The sequence below is a fragment of the Cololabis saira genome, chromosome 11 (assembly GCF_033807715.1).
Source record: "Cololabis saira isolate AMF1-May2022 chromosome 11, fColSai1.1, whole genome shotgun sequence".
NCBI lineage: Eukaryota > Metazoa > Chordata > Actinopteri > Beloniformes > Belonidae > Cololabis > Cololabis saira.
The window spans coordinates 22,610,189-22,628,147 of NC_084597.1; the positions used below are offsets into that span (position 1 = coordinate 22,610,189).

General features: G+C 41.8%; 1 protein-coding gene across 6 annotated transcripts in view; it reads right to left on the reverse strand.

Annotated features, from left to right (window-relative positions):
* Positions 1-8,487: 8,487 nt before the first annotated feature.
* LOC133455150 (seizure 6-like protein) overlaps positions 8,488-17,959 on the reverse strand; it is a 92,574-nt gene continuing 83,102 nt past the window's right edge. The window contains exons 12-17 of one of the 6 annotated variants that reach the window (XM_061734043.1): positions 16,843-17,034; positions 15,665-15,859; positions 11,881-11,916; positions 11,482-11,590; positions 11,040-11,145; positions 8,488-10,228 (exon numbers count right to left, since the gene is read on the reverse strand). In XM_061734043.1, coding sequence (XP_061590027.1) covers positions 10,199-10,228; positions 11,040-11,145; positions 11,482-11,590; positions 11,881-11,916; positions 15,665-15,859; positions 16,843-17,034 — 668 coding nt within the window. In that variant the 3' untranslated portion in view covers positions 8,488-10,198. Of the gene's footprint in view, positions 10,232-11,039; positions 11,146-11,481; positions 11,597-11,880; positions 11,917-15,664; positions 15,860-16,842; positions 17,035-17,959 lie in introns of all 6 variants that reach the window. The other 5 variants (XM_061734042.1, XM_061734041.1, XM_061734040.1 and 2 more) reach the window with 5 other exon arrangements.

Genomic DNA, 17,959 nt, shown 5'->3' on the forward strand with positions numbered 1-17,959 from the left:
GGAGGTGACTTGTATTCACTGTGACTGTAAATGAAACCTTGGTTCATTTATTTAGGTCTAGCCCACACACCAGACAACTCTGGAGAAAACTGACACACTTTATTAGTGTTCATATTTATCCTCAGTTTAATTTATGCTGAAAAAATATTTTGTTTGATTACATTGAATATAATAATAATCTACTACTACTATACTACTACTGTCATTTAGCAGACGCTTTTATCCAAAGCGACTTACATCTGAGACACACACACCGTGGAGCAATTAAGGTTAAGGCCTTGCTCAGGGGCTCAAGGTGGTTCATCTTGGTTGCCATTCTGGGGCTTGAACCTGGGTCCTCCAGACCCAAGCCCACTGTAGCCACTAGGGGGGTGTCTAAATGGAATTCCCAGTTTTATTTGATTAATGTTAATTATTTTATATAAATTTACATGCACACAAACACAAACATACACAAACACACACCTTTTTTTGGCCTTTTTTTGGTGATGGGCAAAGAGTTATATCAGACCATAGTTGACAACGAGAAGCTGTTCGCGGCTAGCGCTGGCTGGCTAGACTGATTCCTGAAGAGGAACAGCTTCAGTCTCCGAAGACGTACAATTAGACGTACAATTAGATTATATTTTGATGCTACTAGTGAACTAGGGTGACATCAAAATGTCACATTAGTTAACTAGTGTGGCTTTTTAATGTCAACCTAGTTCACTAGTGCAACCCACTGCACACCCCATCCCCCACCCTCACCACCACCCAGGTTCAAAGGGAGCTCTCCAGGCTCCAAATAAACAAATACAGTGGACCAGACAAAGTCAATGCCAGGTAGGGGTGTAACAATATATTGTGCCACGAAATTTCGCGATACAAAAATGTCACGAAACGTGTCGTGGAGGTGACAAAGTGTATCGCGATATTGGGTTATTAATATTAATCCATTATGTTGCCTAGTAACGTGCATCCGACCCCGCCTCGACCTGCGGACCAAAATCTTACTCCGCTCAGAAGAAACTAGTACCATTTTGCGGTCCCGTTTTGAGCTCTGAGCCTTTACTTATGTAAGGCTGGTGTAGAGTTAAGCCTTACCTTATTAAATTAAACCTTTTTCTGGTCGTGAGTAGGATAAACACGGGGCAACTTCTGCGTGAGTCCGAGTGTACTTTAATGTCCGCTCAACAGCGTAGGATTTTAGAACATCAACACAGCACCTAGTGCTGTATCACTCCGCCCAATCTAAAACAGACTAATCACTACAGATAAACTGACTAGTGTCATTATAGTCCCTAATTTACATCAGAATATAAAGAATATATTTATAAAATAATGAACCGTGAATTACCAAAATAACCTTCTTAACAAAGATAAATCTCCTCTTACACCTATAAGGTGAGCATGAATCAATCTTTTTTATGACGTAAAATTGTATGTATTTATTTACTTTTATTTATGTATTTAATTTTAGTTGTTACATTTCTGTAAAAGAAAAAAAAAAAACTTTATGTGTCTGTTCTTTGTCGTCTATTCTCTATTTTTTATTACTATTTTATTGATCATTTTATTATGTTAGTGATTTTATTGTTTCTACACTGTGTACTGTGTTTTTCTTTTGGTATTGTTTTGTTGTATGCTGTACAGCACTTTGGTCGACCTCGGTTGTTTTTAAATGTGCTTTATAAATAAAATTGACATTGACATTGACATATTTTGACAGTATTTGTGGAATGCTGGATAAAGCTTGCAATGAAAACCCTGAATTATACTTTGTAGGTGATTTAAATGTTGATTGGCTATCTCAATGCCCTCTAAAGAAAAAGCTTCTTGCTGTAGCTAGTGCTTGTAATTTAACTCAAACTATTACACAACCAACTAGAATGAACACAAATAAAAATGGACGATCATCATCTAAATGTATAGATCACTTTTTTACTAACATTCCTGAACACTGCTCTAAAGCAGCATATATATAAGTATCTATGTACACAGTGCAGATTAATAAATACTGTTGTTATGAGGTGCAGGTCAGACATGAATGAGTGATAATATATATTATAAACAGATTATAAACAGATGAGATGAGATGGGATGTCATTATATGTTGGATCACCAAACAGACTTTTGCGCTGCCATTGCCTGTCGGATAAAATGAGGAAGCCGCGGGCTGCTCTTGCGCTGACTCCCTGCTTCCTGATTCAAAGTCTGACAGCCCCGTCCCCGACCAATCGGTGGCGTGTATTGTGATGACGTCAGATAAAAGGCCGACTCAGCACGCTCAGAACCTCGGCAGGATAGGTAGAGAAAAAGTATCTACTTGGCCAGCCTCTACCCGTCTCGGCCCGTAGTGGAAAAGCGCAAGACGGGGGCGTGGTGAGTAGAAGCGCGCAGAGTAGGTACTAGTGGAAAACGGCCATATGTAGGTGATAAAAACAGGGAGATGTGGTCAGACTGTCCGATGTGGGGGAGGGGTGTCGCTCTGTATGCTCCTGAGATGTTGGAATAAACATGGTCCAGAGTCTTGTCTCCTCTGGTGTGGCAGGAAACCTGTTGGTGAAATCTGGGAAGGACTGTCTTCAGGTTGGAGTGATTGAAGTCACCCGCAACAATAAAAGCAGCCTCCGGGTGTGTTGTCTGCTGTTTGCTAATGGCTGCATGCAGTTCTTTCATTGCAAGTTTAGCATTAGCATCCGGCGGTACATAAACAGCAGTGATGATAACTGATGTGAGTTCTCTTGGGAGGTAAAAAGGTCGACATTTTACCATGAGAAACTCCACATCAGCTGAGCAGTGACTCTCGGTGATAACAGAGTTAGTGCACCAAGCATTGTTTGTATAAATGCATAAACCTCCGCCTCTGGTTTTACTGGAGCCGGCTGCAGTCCTGTATGCCTGGTGAGCATAGCGGCCCGCTAGCTCGATAGCATTGTCCGGGCAAGTGCTGTTTAGCCAGGTCTCTGAAAAGATCATGACGTTTGAGTCAATAATCCGCTTGTTGTTTGTGATGCAGAGTCGTAATTTGTCCATTTTGTTGACCAGAGATCGGACATTGGCGAGAAAAAGGCTGGGTAAAACGAGCCGTTGCGGCGTTAGCTTTACCCTAGCTCGTAGCCCTCCGCGTGCACCCCGTCTTTGTTTACGATCTCGACGCCGTCTGCCAGCACTTCCGCCCGGCCGGGAAGAGTGAGCAGCCTCCGGTGTTCTGGAGATTGATGATTGGGAGATTAGCGATTAAACTGTTGGAGTTTTGTAATCCTATATCCAAAAGCTCCTGTCTGCTGTATGATGTTAAAGCAGTGTGGTTATGGAAGAACAGGCCAGTTAGGAGCAAGTAAAACACTGCATATGAGCAAAATCTGGAGAGACGCTGAGCCTTGCGTTGTTCACGCACCGCCATCTTGGTCACTACAATCACTACTAACTTTTGAGCAGGTTTCTGTTTCCACAGTGAGTCTGCCGCTAACTGTTTGTAATGTTGATGACGCGTCATTGCTGCTGAACTCATTAAGAGTCTCTGTGGATAACGACTCCACCAACTAAACACATTAACTGCAGGCATCCATCCTAACTCTCTGAGTGTTGTTTGGTTCATTAGACTGGTGTGTGGGCAGTGCTGAGCTCCTCCAGCGTGCTGAGTATCATCAAGCATCTGGTTAAAAGGTTCTCCAGAGCTGAATCAAACTCAGCAGGAAAGCCTCTGGAAACTGCTGTTGTGGCAGGAAGTCTTCAAATCCTATTAACATTCATGCTGGCAGCAGAAGGGATCATGAGAGAGGGACGGAGGTGGGGTACACCCCCCCCATCAGGGTAAATAAGCAAGACAACAACAATCAGTGCAGAGAAAAGTGCTAGGGCCAGGGCCCAATCAATGCTGCTTGCAGCTTTAATTATTATTATTATGATTATTCCGCTAAATTAATTACCTTTTTGGAGGCCTTAACATGCTTGACAACTCACCAAATCTTGCCCACACTTCCAGTGTCGCGAAAAATTACGTATTTTATGGGCGACAGCCACCTATTTTATGTTTTTTGACGAGCCCTACAATATCCTTTGACCTACAGCAATGACATTTATGTGTCTATTGTATCAGACAAAGTCCTACAAAAAAGTCTCTTGGACCCATGCTCTAACTCACAGTGGAAGTCCTGCATTTTGGACAGAAAATGTCATTTTTCATGAATTCTGGTAATTTCTAGGCCTCGTACTTAAACAAACTCGTCCTAGAGATTTGATCGGATTGGCTCATATCTTCGTTTATACAATCTGACACATGGCAGATGCTATGTGAAGCTTTCAAGTTTTTATCAGAGAGCTTGACCGTAATGATGCGGCAAAGTTTGAGGTCATTTTGAAGACTCGCCATGAAACACCAATTGGCTGTAACTCAGCAATACATTCTGGTCCACAACTGATGTGCACGATTGTAGACTGAGCCTGAACACATCTACGTGGAATATTCCGGAACGGTTGTAGCGCAACCTGTTGGCATCAGGAATTGTCATGTCTTCTACTATGCATCTGTGCTCCAAGCGAGATGGTCTGAGACATCTCGAACCTGTTCATACAGTAGGTAAGACATTGACGATGACTGACAGTGAAAACTTTACCTTTTTTAACAAAAGGCGTCACCACCAGAGGGAGGCAAAGTTCGGTGTCTCACCATTAACATAAAAGTTGTTCTAACTTGCACATACTTTGTCCAATCTGACCCAAACTCTTTGCATTTAATCAGGCTTCCATTCTGAACAAGTGGATATGACAATTTTGGATGAACTCCATAGCGCCACTTTTTGGTCGGGTATACATTTTTCATCAAATTATGTGCTCTATTTCCTGTTTCGTTCATCCAATCACAATTAAATACACACATATTATTGTCGTAAGGGTCCTTATTGACTCTGTTGTGTATCGTGGTCATAACTTGAACGTAGCCACCATCCTATGCCATTGAATGTGAACTCTGGATTTCTAGTACCTACATATTAAAAGAATCATTAAAAATCACTGGTTCGCCCTAGGACAGTGAGATTCCAGGATCAGATGCCTTTCGACAGGACAAAAAAAACATACACTGTAACACATGGTGTCTGGAGAAATCTGTCACTCCGTTTTTTTCAAGATATGAACTCATATCCAAATAAATCATAACTTTGTCCCGCCTTGTCTAATTAACTTCAAACTTTGCATAGATGTTGTTTAGCATGATGTAAAAACATTCTGTCAATTTCAGTGATGTAGCTCCAACAGCTGATTTATAAGGATTTTTTTGTGGGATTTATTGGCTTCTATGTAAGTGTGGAGTTAAAAATATTTTTTTAGGGATGTAAAATAAACTTTTTTGGGGCCATAACATTATTTGTAATTACCCCACCCAACCCCCACTGTCAATAAGCATTATAGTTTTCAAAGTTGGCTTCTCACGCTGTGAATTTTACCCCATTGATGTAAACGATCGGCCCTTGCCATCTGGTTTTCTTTTCATCCTCACGAGCCTGCTTGACTAAAGGCCACAGTTTGTTTCTACAGTCCTTCTCGGAGTGGGTTAGGTCTTCTGTGATACAGAGGTTCATTTTCTTCAAGATGTCAGCGTTGTGCGATTCTCTCCAGATCCTGATCCTGAAGTCCGCATGTTGAACTGGATGATGATTTGACGTGGTTTGTTATCATCCCTCAGGCATCCCACTCTGTATCATGTCAACCAGGAATCCAATTTTATTTGTTTCATCCGGTGCAATCTGAATCAATATTTGGAGGAGTTCTTCCTGACATCTTCTTTTTCTTGGAGGTTAATGAGACGCAGATTCCAACTTCTGCTATATCTTTCTCCTTCTTCCGTTTTTTCTTTCAGTGCGTCCATTCTTTTATCCAGCATTGTCACTTAATCCTCCATTTTATTAGTTTGAAATCTAAGTTCTTTCATTAGTACTTTTGCCTTTTTAATGTCTGCAGTGTTTTTTTTCATCTGGAGCTCGAAAGCGGAAAACCTTTGCTTTAACTCACACATGGCTTAGAGGATGTCAGAGTTAGAAATTGTGTCTTTCTCCGCACAGTTTCTTCGGGATAGGACTTTTGTTAGGAGGAAGGAGATGCAACTTGGTATCCTGATAAATTGTGAGAGTGGTGAACAGGATGCCATCCCAGATGAGGTCTTGTGGTTGAAGAGACATTTGTGCTTCACAACATTCGCCTTTGCCATGCTTATGGGTGTCATGATCTACTCCATGAATCTTGAATATCCGAATACCATGATCTGTTCTTTCGAGTTTCTTCAGACATTGATGATGAAGATCAAACCAGACCAAGCTTTGGCATGAGTTCATGGACTAAGAAACAAAATCCTGAGGTACAAACTGTAACATCTACCTTAGAGTTTAGGATTTAAAGCATTGGCCATATATTTTTTTACAATGACTGAGAATTGATAGTTCAAGTAGACTTGTTTTATTTTCCACATATTGTTTTGTAGATGTTAAATGCACTTGGAATTTTTGGCAGCCCCAGAATTTAAAGCACTGCTTAATAAAGTGTTTTGACAGGTAAGAAACAATTGTCTCCATTATTCTTTTTTGGCAGATTCTTTTAAGTTTTTGAAAGTAAAATCTCGATTGTGTATCAGAACCACCAGAACAGTCCCGGTGTCTGTCCGTCTGTCTGGTTAGATTGTTTGATATGTTATATTTTGATATGCTGGTCTTTTTGGTGATAAGAGAGGATTTTTTTTCTTTAATTCTTAAGGCAGACGCCCTGACTACAAGCTTATACTGCAACCTCTGCATCCATCCAAGAATTATTTACTTTTTCAAATGGCCTTGATACATTTTAGTAGAAATGTACTGTTTAAACAGAAGAAACCTGTAAGTAGAGGCGATGTTCAAATAAAGGATTTTGAAATGTTTTTAAAGTTGTATTTGTGATTCACAGCTTATTCTGAGTGAATTAAGGATAGTCTTGGGAAGCTGGTGCACTTGCGATTAATAGTTGAGACCAGTAATAAAAATTGATAATGTTAGTTAACTGAATTAGCAATTTTAAGTTAAATTGCTGCCTTATAAACATGAGCTAATGTAACTTAAAAAGGTAAGTGGTATAAATATAGTTGGGTTATTTTTACTAAAAAATCTGAGTTGAAGGGGTGTATAATTTTGTGTTCTTTTGACAAAAGAAAGTACGTTTTCTCAAATGCATACTGTAATACGATGAGTTGATTCAACTTAAACTATCAAGTTTAAACAATAAATAATCATTGGTTTAAAAATTGGCATAACTGGGTTTTGTGAGTTGAAATAGCACATAACTGTATGTTAACATGAGACAGCAAGTTTTCTTTACTGGATAATACAAACCATCAGTTACCTCAACTCAAGAATATCAAGTTCAAACAATTAATGATCATGAATCTAGTAACATAAGAAGCTTACCTTTCTGAGTTTAAACAAGTCTTTCCTTGAATTTGATTTGACTTATGTAGCAAATGTAGTTTTTAAGTTGAACTACACTAAATATTTATTACAGTGTATCAGGAACCATTACTATGGAACCAACTTGTAATCTGGGTTAAGGAGGCTGACACCATCTCCATCTTTAAAATCAAACTTAAAACATCTCTGTTTAGTAAAGCCTATAGTTAGTGTAAACTGAAGTTGATTAGGGCCAGTAGTCATAGCTGCAGCTATAGAACAAGACTATAATAGTTTGTCTCAAACATAGCTTCGTTGTAGATAAGCTGCTATAGACCTACACTGCAGGGGGGCACCAACATGATCCACTGAGCGATGCCCATCACCCATCCTTATCTCCTCTTCTTCTCTTCCTTTCTCATTTATTATTTATAAGTATCTAATAACGATCATTGTTTTCAGTTGTTCTTGTAGTTTGTTGTGCTAGTCTGCCCCCTCTTTTTGTCTTTTGTGCATGTTTGCAGGCCAGAGCTTCAGGAGTTGCATGCTGACCTGCGGTTCCACCCTCCCGCCCACCTTAGTGTCTACTGTCTACATCTGCTTATATAGTCATCCCTGTAGTGCACCAGTTAGGCATTGTGTCTGTGTCTCTCCTCTCTCTGTTCTTCATTCTCTGTCTTTTCTCTCTTTTCCTGCTCTGCCCAGCTGGCCTCCGACAGGAGGGTCCCCCCTTATGATCCAGGTCCTGATCAAGGTTTCTTCCCTCCTAAAGGGGAGTTTTTCTTGCCACTGTTTGGCTTAAGGTTTTTCTCCCACTAGGGGAGTTTTTTACCTGCCACTGTTTATTTTATGTTTATGTAGTAATTGCTCGGGGGTCATGTTCTGGGTTTCTGGAAAGCGCCTAGAGACAACTTCTGTTGTAATAGACGCTATATAAATAAAATTGAATTGAAATTGATTTGAAAAACTCAGAAGACATCAAGTTATGGTTCAACCAAGAGGGTACTTAGCGTTACCCTTTTTGACTTAGTTGTAGTTTAATAAAAGAGGACACAGTAAAAACAATCATTGATTGTTTTTGTCTGAGAAGTTTTGTCCCAGAATGCATCATGGTTTACAAATATTCTTTTGTACTTTTTGTTCAGGTTTTACTCTTTATTTAGGGAAACTGTTAACATTCGTCTCATAATGAAAATGTACATTTATCAATCTGCATCAAACATCACATGTACAGTACATCAAAATAAATAAACTCATCTGGCGGGTGGATCAGTTAACTACAGCTACCGTATTCACATCTGGAACTGTACATGTCTTCACGCTGCGCTTCGATCACCAGCGGGTTCCGGTCGCAGGACTCCAAGGCCGCTCTCCAACGGCCCGTCACTCTAACTACAGAAAAGAAACGAGACAACAGCACTTAACTGGCCTACAGCCGTGGGGTTAAACACCACTCAACTACAGCTAGAGCCTGAAGGGGACCGACTGGACCAAAGGGTCTGAGGGTGACAGCAGGCAGGAGGGACTTCAAGGACACAAGACTGGGCAGGAAATGAAGAAAGAAAGGCACAGTGCAAGTTCCCGGACAGCTGAGAAACCCCGCCCTGAACGTTCATCTCTGAATGCTCATCTTTGAATGCTCATCTGTGCCACGTAGACGTTTGCTCTGTTTTCGGCGGAAGAGACATATAGATGTGGCTGTAGACTGTGAAGGAGTCGGAGCTCCAGGGCAGGTCAACCTTGTGACCTCCATTCTCAGGGTCAAGACAGGAGACGGCATCCTGCTTCCAGAGCTGTCAGCACCGCGGACGTGAGGACAGTTCCTAAGAACAACCGCTGGGGCTCCAAAAGGAGTCAACATCCATCGCAGACTGCAGAAAGACAACTGGACACCTCAACCATGGGTCTCTGAAGACTGCTTCTGAAGCCTCTTTTTCCTCGTGATGCATGACACCATGTTGGAAGTGGGCTGCTCAGTGGCCTGGCATCGGACCTCGTTCAGCGCTAAGTACAGTATCTGAGGTATCGACGACGTCCAAAGCAAAAATGTTCTGGACAAATTTGATCAGAATGAAAATTCGGTGACATAGATCAATTAATCAATATCATTTCAGTGATTCATACAGTATTCTTGTATTTGTGTTTGTTAGCATTGTTAGCATTTTAGCCAAGGTAAAATAGCTAACTTGTGCTAATTGACATAAAGTAGGTGTGTCTTAGTGGGCCTCCAGGCCTGCTTGCTTTCAATTGGGAATGGGCGGAGTCAGCTCGGATCAAACCGACTCCTGATCCAAAGCAGCTCTTCAGAAAGGTGTGGGCGTCGACAGCATTTTGAGCTTTTTAGGATACCTCGTGGAGCTTATCCTTTGTTAAAATATGTGTGATGCTGGACTTCAAGCCTCTTAGATACTCTGCTGTGATGTTTTTATCCGTTACACTTTAAGGATTTTGACTTGTTGTGTCCTGTCCCCGTCTCCTTCCCGTCCTCCCTCCTCGACCTCCTCAAGACCCCTTTAACACCTCGTTCCCACATGATCTTTGGGTCTTTTTCGTCTACCCTTCATCTCCCATCACCCCCCTCTGCTCCATCACTGAACACCCAACGTCCGTGCAGTCTTGGCTCCATGTTTCCTCTCCTTTTTCTGAGCATCAAAGGAGGAGAGAACAAGATCAGTCGGAGCACCCCATGGCAGAAGGGGCTGGACATCATTTTGAGTATTTACAAGGCCTCCTCCTGGGTGGAGAGGGGCCGGCGGGGAAGATGAAGGGTCAGCGCTAGGCGGTCGGTTCAAAATGTTTTCAGAGATGTCTCATATCGAGACTTCATACTCTCGAGTGTCCTGCTGGAAATGAAAGAGACAATGGAAGAGGAAGAGTTATTTTCAGCTTCAACCAGAAGTTTACGTGCTGTTTAGGCAAAGACACAAACTTGTTTTGTGTGGCACAAAAGGTGAGGATTTAGGATTCTTGATCTGAATGATGGTCTGCAGGAGGGTCTTAGGTCCCTGGATACACAGCATCGGGAGGCTTTAAGATCGTCTCAATACAACAGCTAACAAGCTAAGATTTGGCTGATGGGTGTTCCCAGGAGACACTGAGCTTAAACAGACCTTCCTATTAGTCAAGAAATGGCTTAAAGACAACAAAGTGGCCCTGAAAAGGCAGGAAGACCCACAAACCTGGCTCAGATCCACCAGGTCTTTCAGGACAAATGGACCAAATGTCCAGTAAGATCTCATGAGAAGCCTGTGGAGGTCCATCCTAAACATTAGAGCCAAGTTCATCAGATGAAAGCCCCTCTATGGAGCTGTTGCACTTCTGACCACACAGGGGCGGTCATGTGTCGTTCTCAGGTGAAGGACAGTAAGTCCTCTCGTAGGACAGCGTGGCAGTAACAAGCTGTCCCTTCCCCACTTATGAACACAGTGATGTCAATGGCTGGTTCTGTCAACAGAGCAGATCTATAGCGTGTGGTCAGACGTGGCGCTGCTGCATATGGTGGCTTTAAAGGCATTTCTACCAAAAACAAAGCCATCAGTCGTAAACTGCAAATTTTGTCATAAAAAACACTCAAGAAATGTTAACAGATTTTAAAAATACATGATTCCTGATTGGCCGATTTTTATGATTTCAGCGTTAGCAGATACGTACTCCTCCTGTCTCATAGAGCGGGTTGTCAAATTCCGTCTCCACGGTGATCTGTCGGTAAGGATGGGGGTAGATCAGGGGCAGCCGCAGGTTGGAGTGATATCTGCAGCTGACGGGAAAAAACAGGAAAAAAACAGGAACCATTCGAATGTAAACAGATAAAAACTGCATTTTTAATTGTTATTTATTATATTACATCTTCAAAGTTTATCAAGTCCAACAGAAATAGATACAGGGCTACATATCAGGACATGATTAGATTTCTGTATGTGTCAGTAGAGGACCTTCAGGTCTGGGTCCAGACCCTAGTGGTCAGTAGAGGACCTGCAGGTCTGGGTCCAGACCCTAGTGGTCAGTAGAGGACCTGCATGTTTTGGTACTTCCATGTCTGGTTCAACATGGACGTTAGGGTGCTGGTGCAAACATTGGTGGAGAAGAATGGTACCGTGTGACGTAGACGTACGCTGCTCCCAGCAGCACAGACAGTAGCAGAATGAGGATGAAAACGGCCAGCGCGATGTTTCCTCCACCCAGAGGAGATCCTGCAGTCGCCTCTGCAACTGACACACAATCCAACAATAACAGAGGTGAGCAGAGTTCTGTTCACATTAACACATACAATCAGAGACTGTTCAGCAAACACAGGTGGACGAGGTGATAAGAGCTGGAGGGACAAACACAGACAGGAAATGATGAAGCTGGCAGGCAGATGTTTGCAGATGCAGAGGTGAAGCGTTTTTTTTAGACTTTCTGATGGGTTTTTTTATTTGTCAGTTCAGAAAACAAGCTCCTCCTTGTTTTCAGCCCACAGCATCACAGCACAGCGACAAACAGGCACACTCACCTTCCAAAGCATGGTTGCCAAAGCAGTCATGGTTGGCTGCAAGACATCATTCCTTCAGTCAGTGCACATGAAAATCAACGACACACTTCCCGTGGAGAACGTGTTCGAAACTAGACTATGAATGGACAGTCCGCTGATTCCCAGTCTCCTTATTAACTACACCTCCCACAACTCAAAAGCATACGCTCAGTGTTTGTACAAAGACGTAATACACTGGGTGTAGCTGAAAAAAGGGTGGTGTTTGTTGATTAACAGTTCATGCATGGTGGTGACACATTTTTAAGTAAAACTATTTTTCCTAAGAAGCATTTGAAATAAGCATAACTGCAGTTTGTTTCTTCAAACTCAGAGCCATTCGTTTGTGTATTCAGACATAACCCCTGCAGAGAGCCACTGCCGCCACACGAGGGCACCGGAGCTATGATATCTGTCTCTTCATGTCTGGCACATTTAAAAATCGAATTATGTTACAAACATGAAGATGAACCGAGAATGCGATTAATCAACCTGTACCTTTTAATGAACAATTAAAATTTGGGAATCTGAAATTTACATTCAAGTCGAACTAGTTTAATAAGCGACAATAACGTTTACTGATGACGTTTTCTTCTGGGAAAAAAATTCCAGGAAAAAACTTGCTTTCAGACTCTATGTAGTAACACCACTATAATGGCCCTTTTCCACTAGTACCTACTCAGCCCGCTGCTACCCGCCACTCCTCCGTCTTGCGCTTTTCCACTACGGGCCGAGGCGGGTAGAGCCGCGCCAAGCAGATACTTTTCTGTACCGAGGCTGCCGAGGTTCTAAGCATGCTGAGTCGGCCCTGGATCTGACGTCACCACCCTCCACGCCACTGATTGGTCGGGGGGCGGGGCCGTCAGACGTTTGAATCAGGAAGCGGGGAGTCAGTGCGAGAGCGACTGGCGGCTCGCAGCGATTTTATTATACAGCGCAAACGTCTGTTTGGTGATCCAACTCTGAGGTGCAGATGTTCATAAACCTGGTGGCTGAGGAGAGAATTAAAAAAGGGATGTATACGGGCGATAAGGACCGATTAGATCCACCAGGAGCTCTGCTTTACTCTCAGCCGCTCGCGGCTCCAGCTGATTTTCTCATCTGCACCGACACAAACAAAGGGGTTGCGCAATCAAGTACGTCAAAGCAGCTTCACCCCAAACCACCCACTTCTCACCTGGCTGTGGATAAACAAACGAGGACAAAGCGGGTGGAGCCGGGACAAGGCGTGACGAGGCGAGTCGGGCTGAGTCGGTACTAGTGGAAAAGCGCCATAACACCACCTCTGTTTAGTAAGAAGGGGTCTTAGAAGAAGTACCGGACTGTCTCTGCTGTTAAATCAGATCTGCTGCCCCCAGGTGGACAGAATTAGAGTTACTACAGAGTGTCTTTAAGCACAAAAAGAAACTTAAGAAAAATGTCTTTATATTGTTATTTTAAGGGGGTGTCGGTTTGGAAATTGATAAAATCTGAAATTTTGATTTTCTCACAAAAGTGGTACTTTATAAAATCTGAAATTCTTAGTTTTACAAAAATATACATTTTTTTAGAAGAAAAAAAAATATTTTCGAAGTTATAAATATTTTCTCACAACTGTAAAAGTTTATTATCTGAATTCCTATTGGATTATTTTTTTTGTATAATTCTGAATTTGAGAGTGGATAGAGACAACGCTCAGGCAATCATGACCTTTAGCATTTCCTCCCAGTTTGACTTTTCAGTTCTGTTTTGATGTGAATTTTAAAGGTCATGATGTGGCTGGCCATGATGAGCTCTGATTGGACGGCGGTTGTTTGAGAAAGTGGTTCAGCAGACTGTCCACTTCACCATCATTCTGAAAAGAAGCCCGAGATAGAGGAGTTTATGTGCACACATTTAAAGATCTGAAGAGAATCACAGAGCAGTTTATCCTCCATATAGAGCACTGTGCAGGGTCTGGAGTACAGTAACATGTGCTGACTGATATCCAGCTGTGCAGATAGTGGGTATTCCATTTTTCTTTTTATGTTTATTTGAGTAAAATGTGATCAAAATGATCTAATTTTATTGTACTGTACTGTACTGTCTTAGTGTCAGACAAATGTGACCTAAAAATGCAGCCAAAAAGAAAAAGAATCACGTGAAGGAAAAATTAACTACTTCCATGATTCAACAGTTTGTAGCTCCACCTTTAACAAGAATAATTCTGCAAAACAACCCCGGACCACCATTCCTCCACCACCGTGCTTGACAGCAGGTCTGAGGTGGTTCTACTGATTTCCTCCAAACATGGTTCTGGACATGAAGACCAAACATGTCCACGTTGGTCTCATGTGTCATTGTCCCAGAAGTCTGCTGGTTTGTTCAGACGCAGGTTTGTGGACCTCAGTCCTTCTTCCAGGTTGTTTTCAAGCAGAAGAGGTTTTCTTTGGAAACTGGAAACCATCTGTTTCAGAATTGGACTCATGGAATCTAACATTTCAGTGAGGCCTGTAGGATCTGCGATTGAGCTTTTTGGGGGGTGGTGGTGAATTTGCTTGAATGTCCAATCCTGGGAAGATTGACAACTGTCTTGACAACTGTCTTGTAGTTTGTTGAATTCCAGATTTTGGGGAATTTTATTATAAACCTTTCAAGATTATTTGCAGGAACAACTTCTGTAAGATCACTGCACTGTCTTTCCCTCTTGGCATTGGGTGGACACACACCTGAATGCTCCAGACCAGCAAACATCTGTTGTTATAGAAGTCTGGACACCTGCTGATGATCGGTTCATCAATGATCAGTTCATCAATGATCCGTTCATCAATGATTGGTTTATCAATGATCTGTTCATCAATGATCAGTTAATCAATGATTGGTTTATCAATGATGACGATTACTGTATTTTCTGGACTATAAGCCGCACCTGTATATAAGCCGCATCCGCTCTATTTAAAAAAAAAGATATGCAAGCCGCAGATATTTATGTTGTTAGATTAGATATTTACTACATGTACAGAAGGATTTTGAGCTGTAAATGATGTACATGTTTGTACCTAAATAGATCCTTTCCTAACAGTGTCTTTTAACACGGCAGCAACTTTGCTGATTAAAACGGGACAGAACCAAGAGAAAATAACCAACATTTATTTATCTATTTATCTGTTTGAAATCTGCTTCTACCTACTTCTATCTGCTAAAGAAGAAGTAGCGTATTCTTCTTTGCATTTATTTTGTCTTCGTTTTTATTCTAATTCCGGTTAGCGCTCCCCCAGCGGTGGAAGAAAAATCCACAGAATAGCCGCACCTTTGTATAAGCTGCATGGTTCAAAACCTATGAAAAAAGTAGCAGCTTATAGTCCAGAAAATACGGTAGTTAATCATTTATCCGTTCATCAATGATCAGTTCATCAGTGATCCATTAATAAATGATCCATTAATCAATGATGACGATCAGTTCATCAATGATCAGTTCATCAATGATTGGTTTATCAATGATCTGTTCATCAATGATCAGTTCATCAATGATGCTGATTAGTTAATCAATTATCCGTTCATCAATGATCAGTTCATCAGTGATCCATTCATCAATGATGCATTCATCAATGATGACGATCAGTTCATCAATGATGATCAGTTCAATGATGACGATCAGTTCATCAATGATGATCAGCAGCAGCCGGCTGCGACTCTTTAATCATATTGCAGAATTATCTGGGTCGTCAGGAGCCGGTGGTGAAAATCTCCCCAAAGGCCCTCAAACCTGTGACTGGTGCTGCACTTTGAGAAGATCTTGTAAAAGTCTCACCTCTGCAGAGCGGAAGTGGGCCACTCCAAAACGGCGGGCTCCCAATGACGCATTTGATCACAACCTCTCCTATGAGCTCGTAACCTTGGTAACAAACAAAGGTGAGTGACTCGCCGGGCAGGTACAGCCTCTTGGACAGGATCTGGTAGCCGTTCTCGGGTAGCCCGGGGTTCTCGCAGGAAACAGAATCCTCGGCTAGTCGAAACGGAGAAGACAGATTAAATCCAAATTCATTTCTTGAGTCAAATCGTGGCTTTGAGTCAGAGCTAGACTGACAGATTCTGACAGGCTCCGGCTGAGGGGACATGACTCATGGATAATCTCCACCTCCTCCTCCAGGTGGCTCAGGGCTGATTGGAGCACTGCATTAGCATCACATTTGCATATCAAACGCTCCACTCAAACACTTACAGCCCTGAAAGCACATACACTCGACATGTCATCAGGCCTGAGATGAAACGCAGCAGATGGGGCGTCTCTGGCGTGAAGGAATGTTCTGATCTTTGTCAGCAGAAGAAACATCACATCAATATGCTTGTGTCTGATCAACAGAGTTGCTGTGTGCAGCGGTGGTCCTGACGCCAGGTTCCTGATGTCATGAGGATGACGTAATGTTGTCAAATCACCATACAAGTCATTTCTGTGTTGAAGTCTGAGAAGGGAATAAAAAACTGAGTTTTTTTTTTTTTTTTATTGTTTCATTGTGAGATAAAAACTCTGCTCTGCTGCATCCAGAGGTTTAGAAGACCTGGAAGCTGGCTGGGAAAGGCCCACCTCATGTCAGTCAACTATTTAAGATCTCACGCTAAATAATGATGCTAATAAATACTATTTTACATCCTGATCAAATCTGTCCAAACATACTCATTTCAAGGGAAGCTGCAAAAGCTGAAAAGAGGAGTATCGGAGCGCCGGTAGCAGGGTTCGACTTGAATTGAATGATAAAACAATCTTTTTGGCGTATTATGCTAATAAAGAGATTCAGAGGTTGGTTTTCTTTTCATCTCAATCGCTACCACCGCAGTGTATGTTAAAAAAGCAATCAGAAATCCATGAAACACCTCTGTCCCTTCCATGTTTAGTGGAAACATGCCTAATAAGGGACCTTTCAATGGCACACAGAAAGTAGACCTCCAGCCAATATCTCACATTTCCACCAGAAACCCTCAGACACTCACAGACACAGTGAGGGAGTCGAGACGTCCACACCGGCGTCCCTGGCTCGCGACCATAGCAGGTGATGGTGGCGCCGCCCTGCATGGTGAAACCAGGGTTGCAGGTGTACTGAATGGTTGTGCCCACCAGAAGTTTGGGGTCAGACAGAGTCCTGGTGGAGTTTTCCACGTGGCCTGGATCCGAACAGTACATGACTGAAAGAGGGAAAGTGAACATACTTATGATGCATCAGGATAGGTCAATGAATTAAACAGCTGCCTTGAAAAAAGAAGATCAAACTGGAACATAATGAAAGTAGAATTAGACTGTCAGATTTCAAACTCTGATTTTTTAGAGGTTTGACTGTAAAAGTCTGAGGGAAACTTTTGGAGGAGAAGTGAAACATCTTCCTGATTCGAGAAGAAAACTAAATGTATTACGTTTATGCATTTAAGATTACCATAACCTGGATTATTGACATAAAGATACAACACATAAAACTGCAGGGTTTGTTACTGGGCCCATTAGTTTGCACTCTATACATGCGTCCATTAACAGGGTTTATACAGCAATCCTTATGTTAAATTTAATACCAATTTAATACCTTTTTCACTACCTTCAGATTTAAAAAAAAAAACGGTCACAACATTAAGTGTTAATCACAGACCTTTTAACATTAATACAGATTTTCAACTATAGAACACTATACAGAACAGATTTATAGACTCATTGATGTTGACCAGATGTTTCACATTTATTTCACTTTGTGAATGACAATAAAATAGACTGCTTAAATGTAAAAGGTAAAACATAATACCAATTTAAAAAAAAGAATACCTCTGACATTGAATTGAACACTTTTAATGGCCTTAAATTTGGCAATTTTCATTTATCACTTTTTAATACTTTTTAAAACCCCGCGGAAACCCTGATTAATTACCAATATCAGAGAGAATGACATAAACTTTCAATCTACGCAGATGATTCTCAGCTAAATCACAGACTTTAGTCAAATAGATCGACAAAATCCCTGTGATGTCATTCACAAGTTTCTGAAGAGTGCTTTTGAACCCTGTTTTTTGTCTCATTGTTGTCTGATCATTGTCAGGCTGGTAAGAACTGACACCGCCCAAGCTAAGT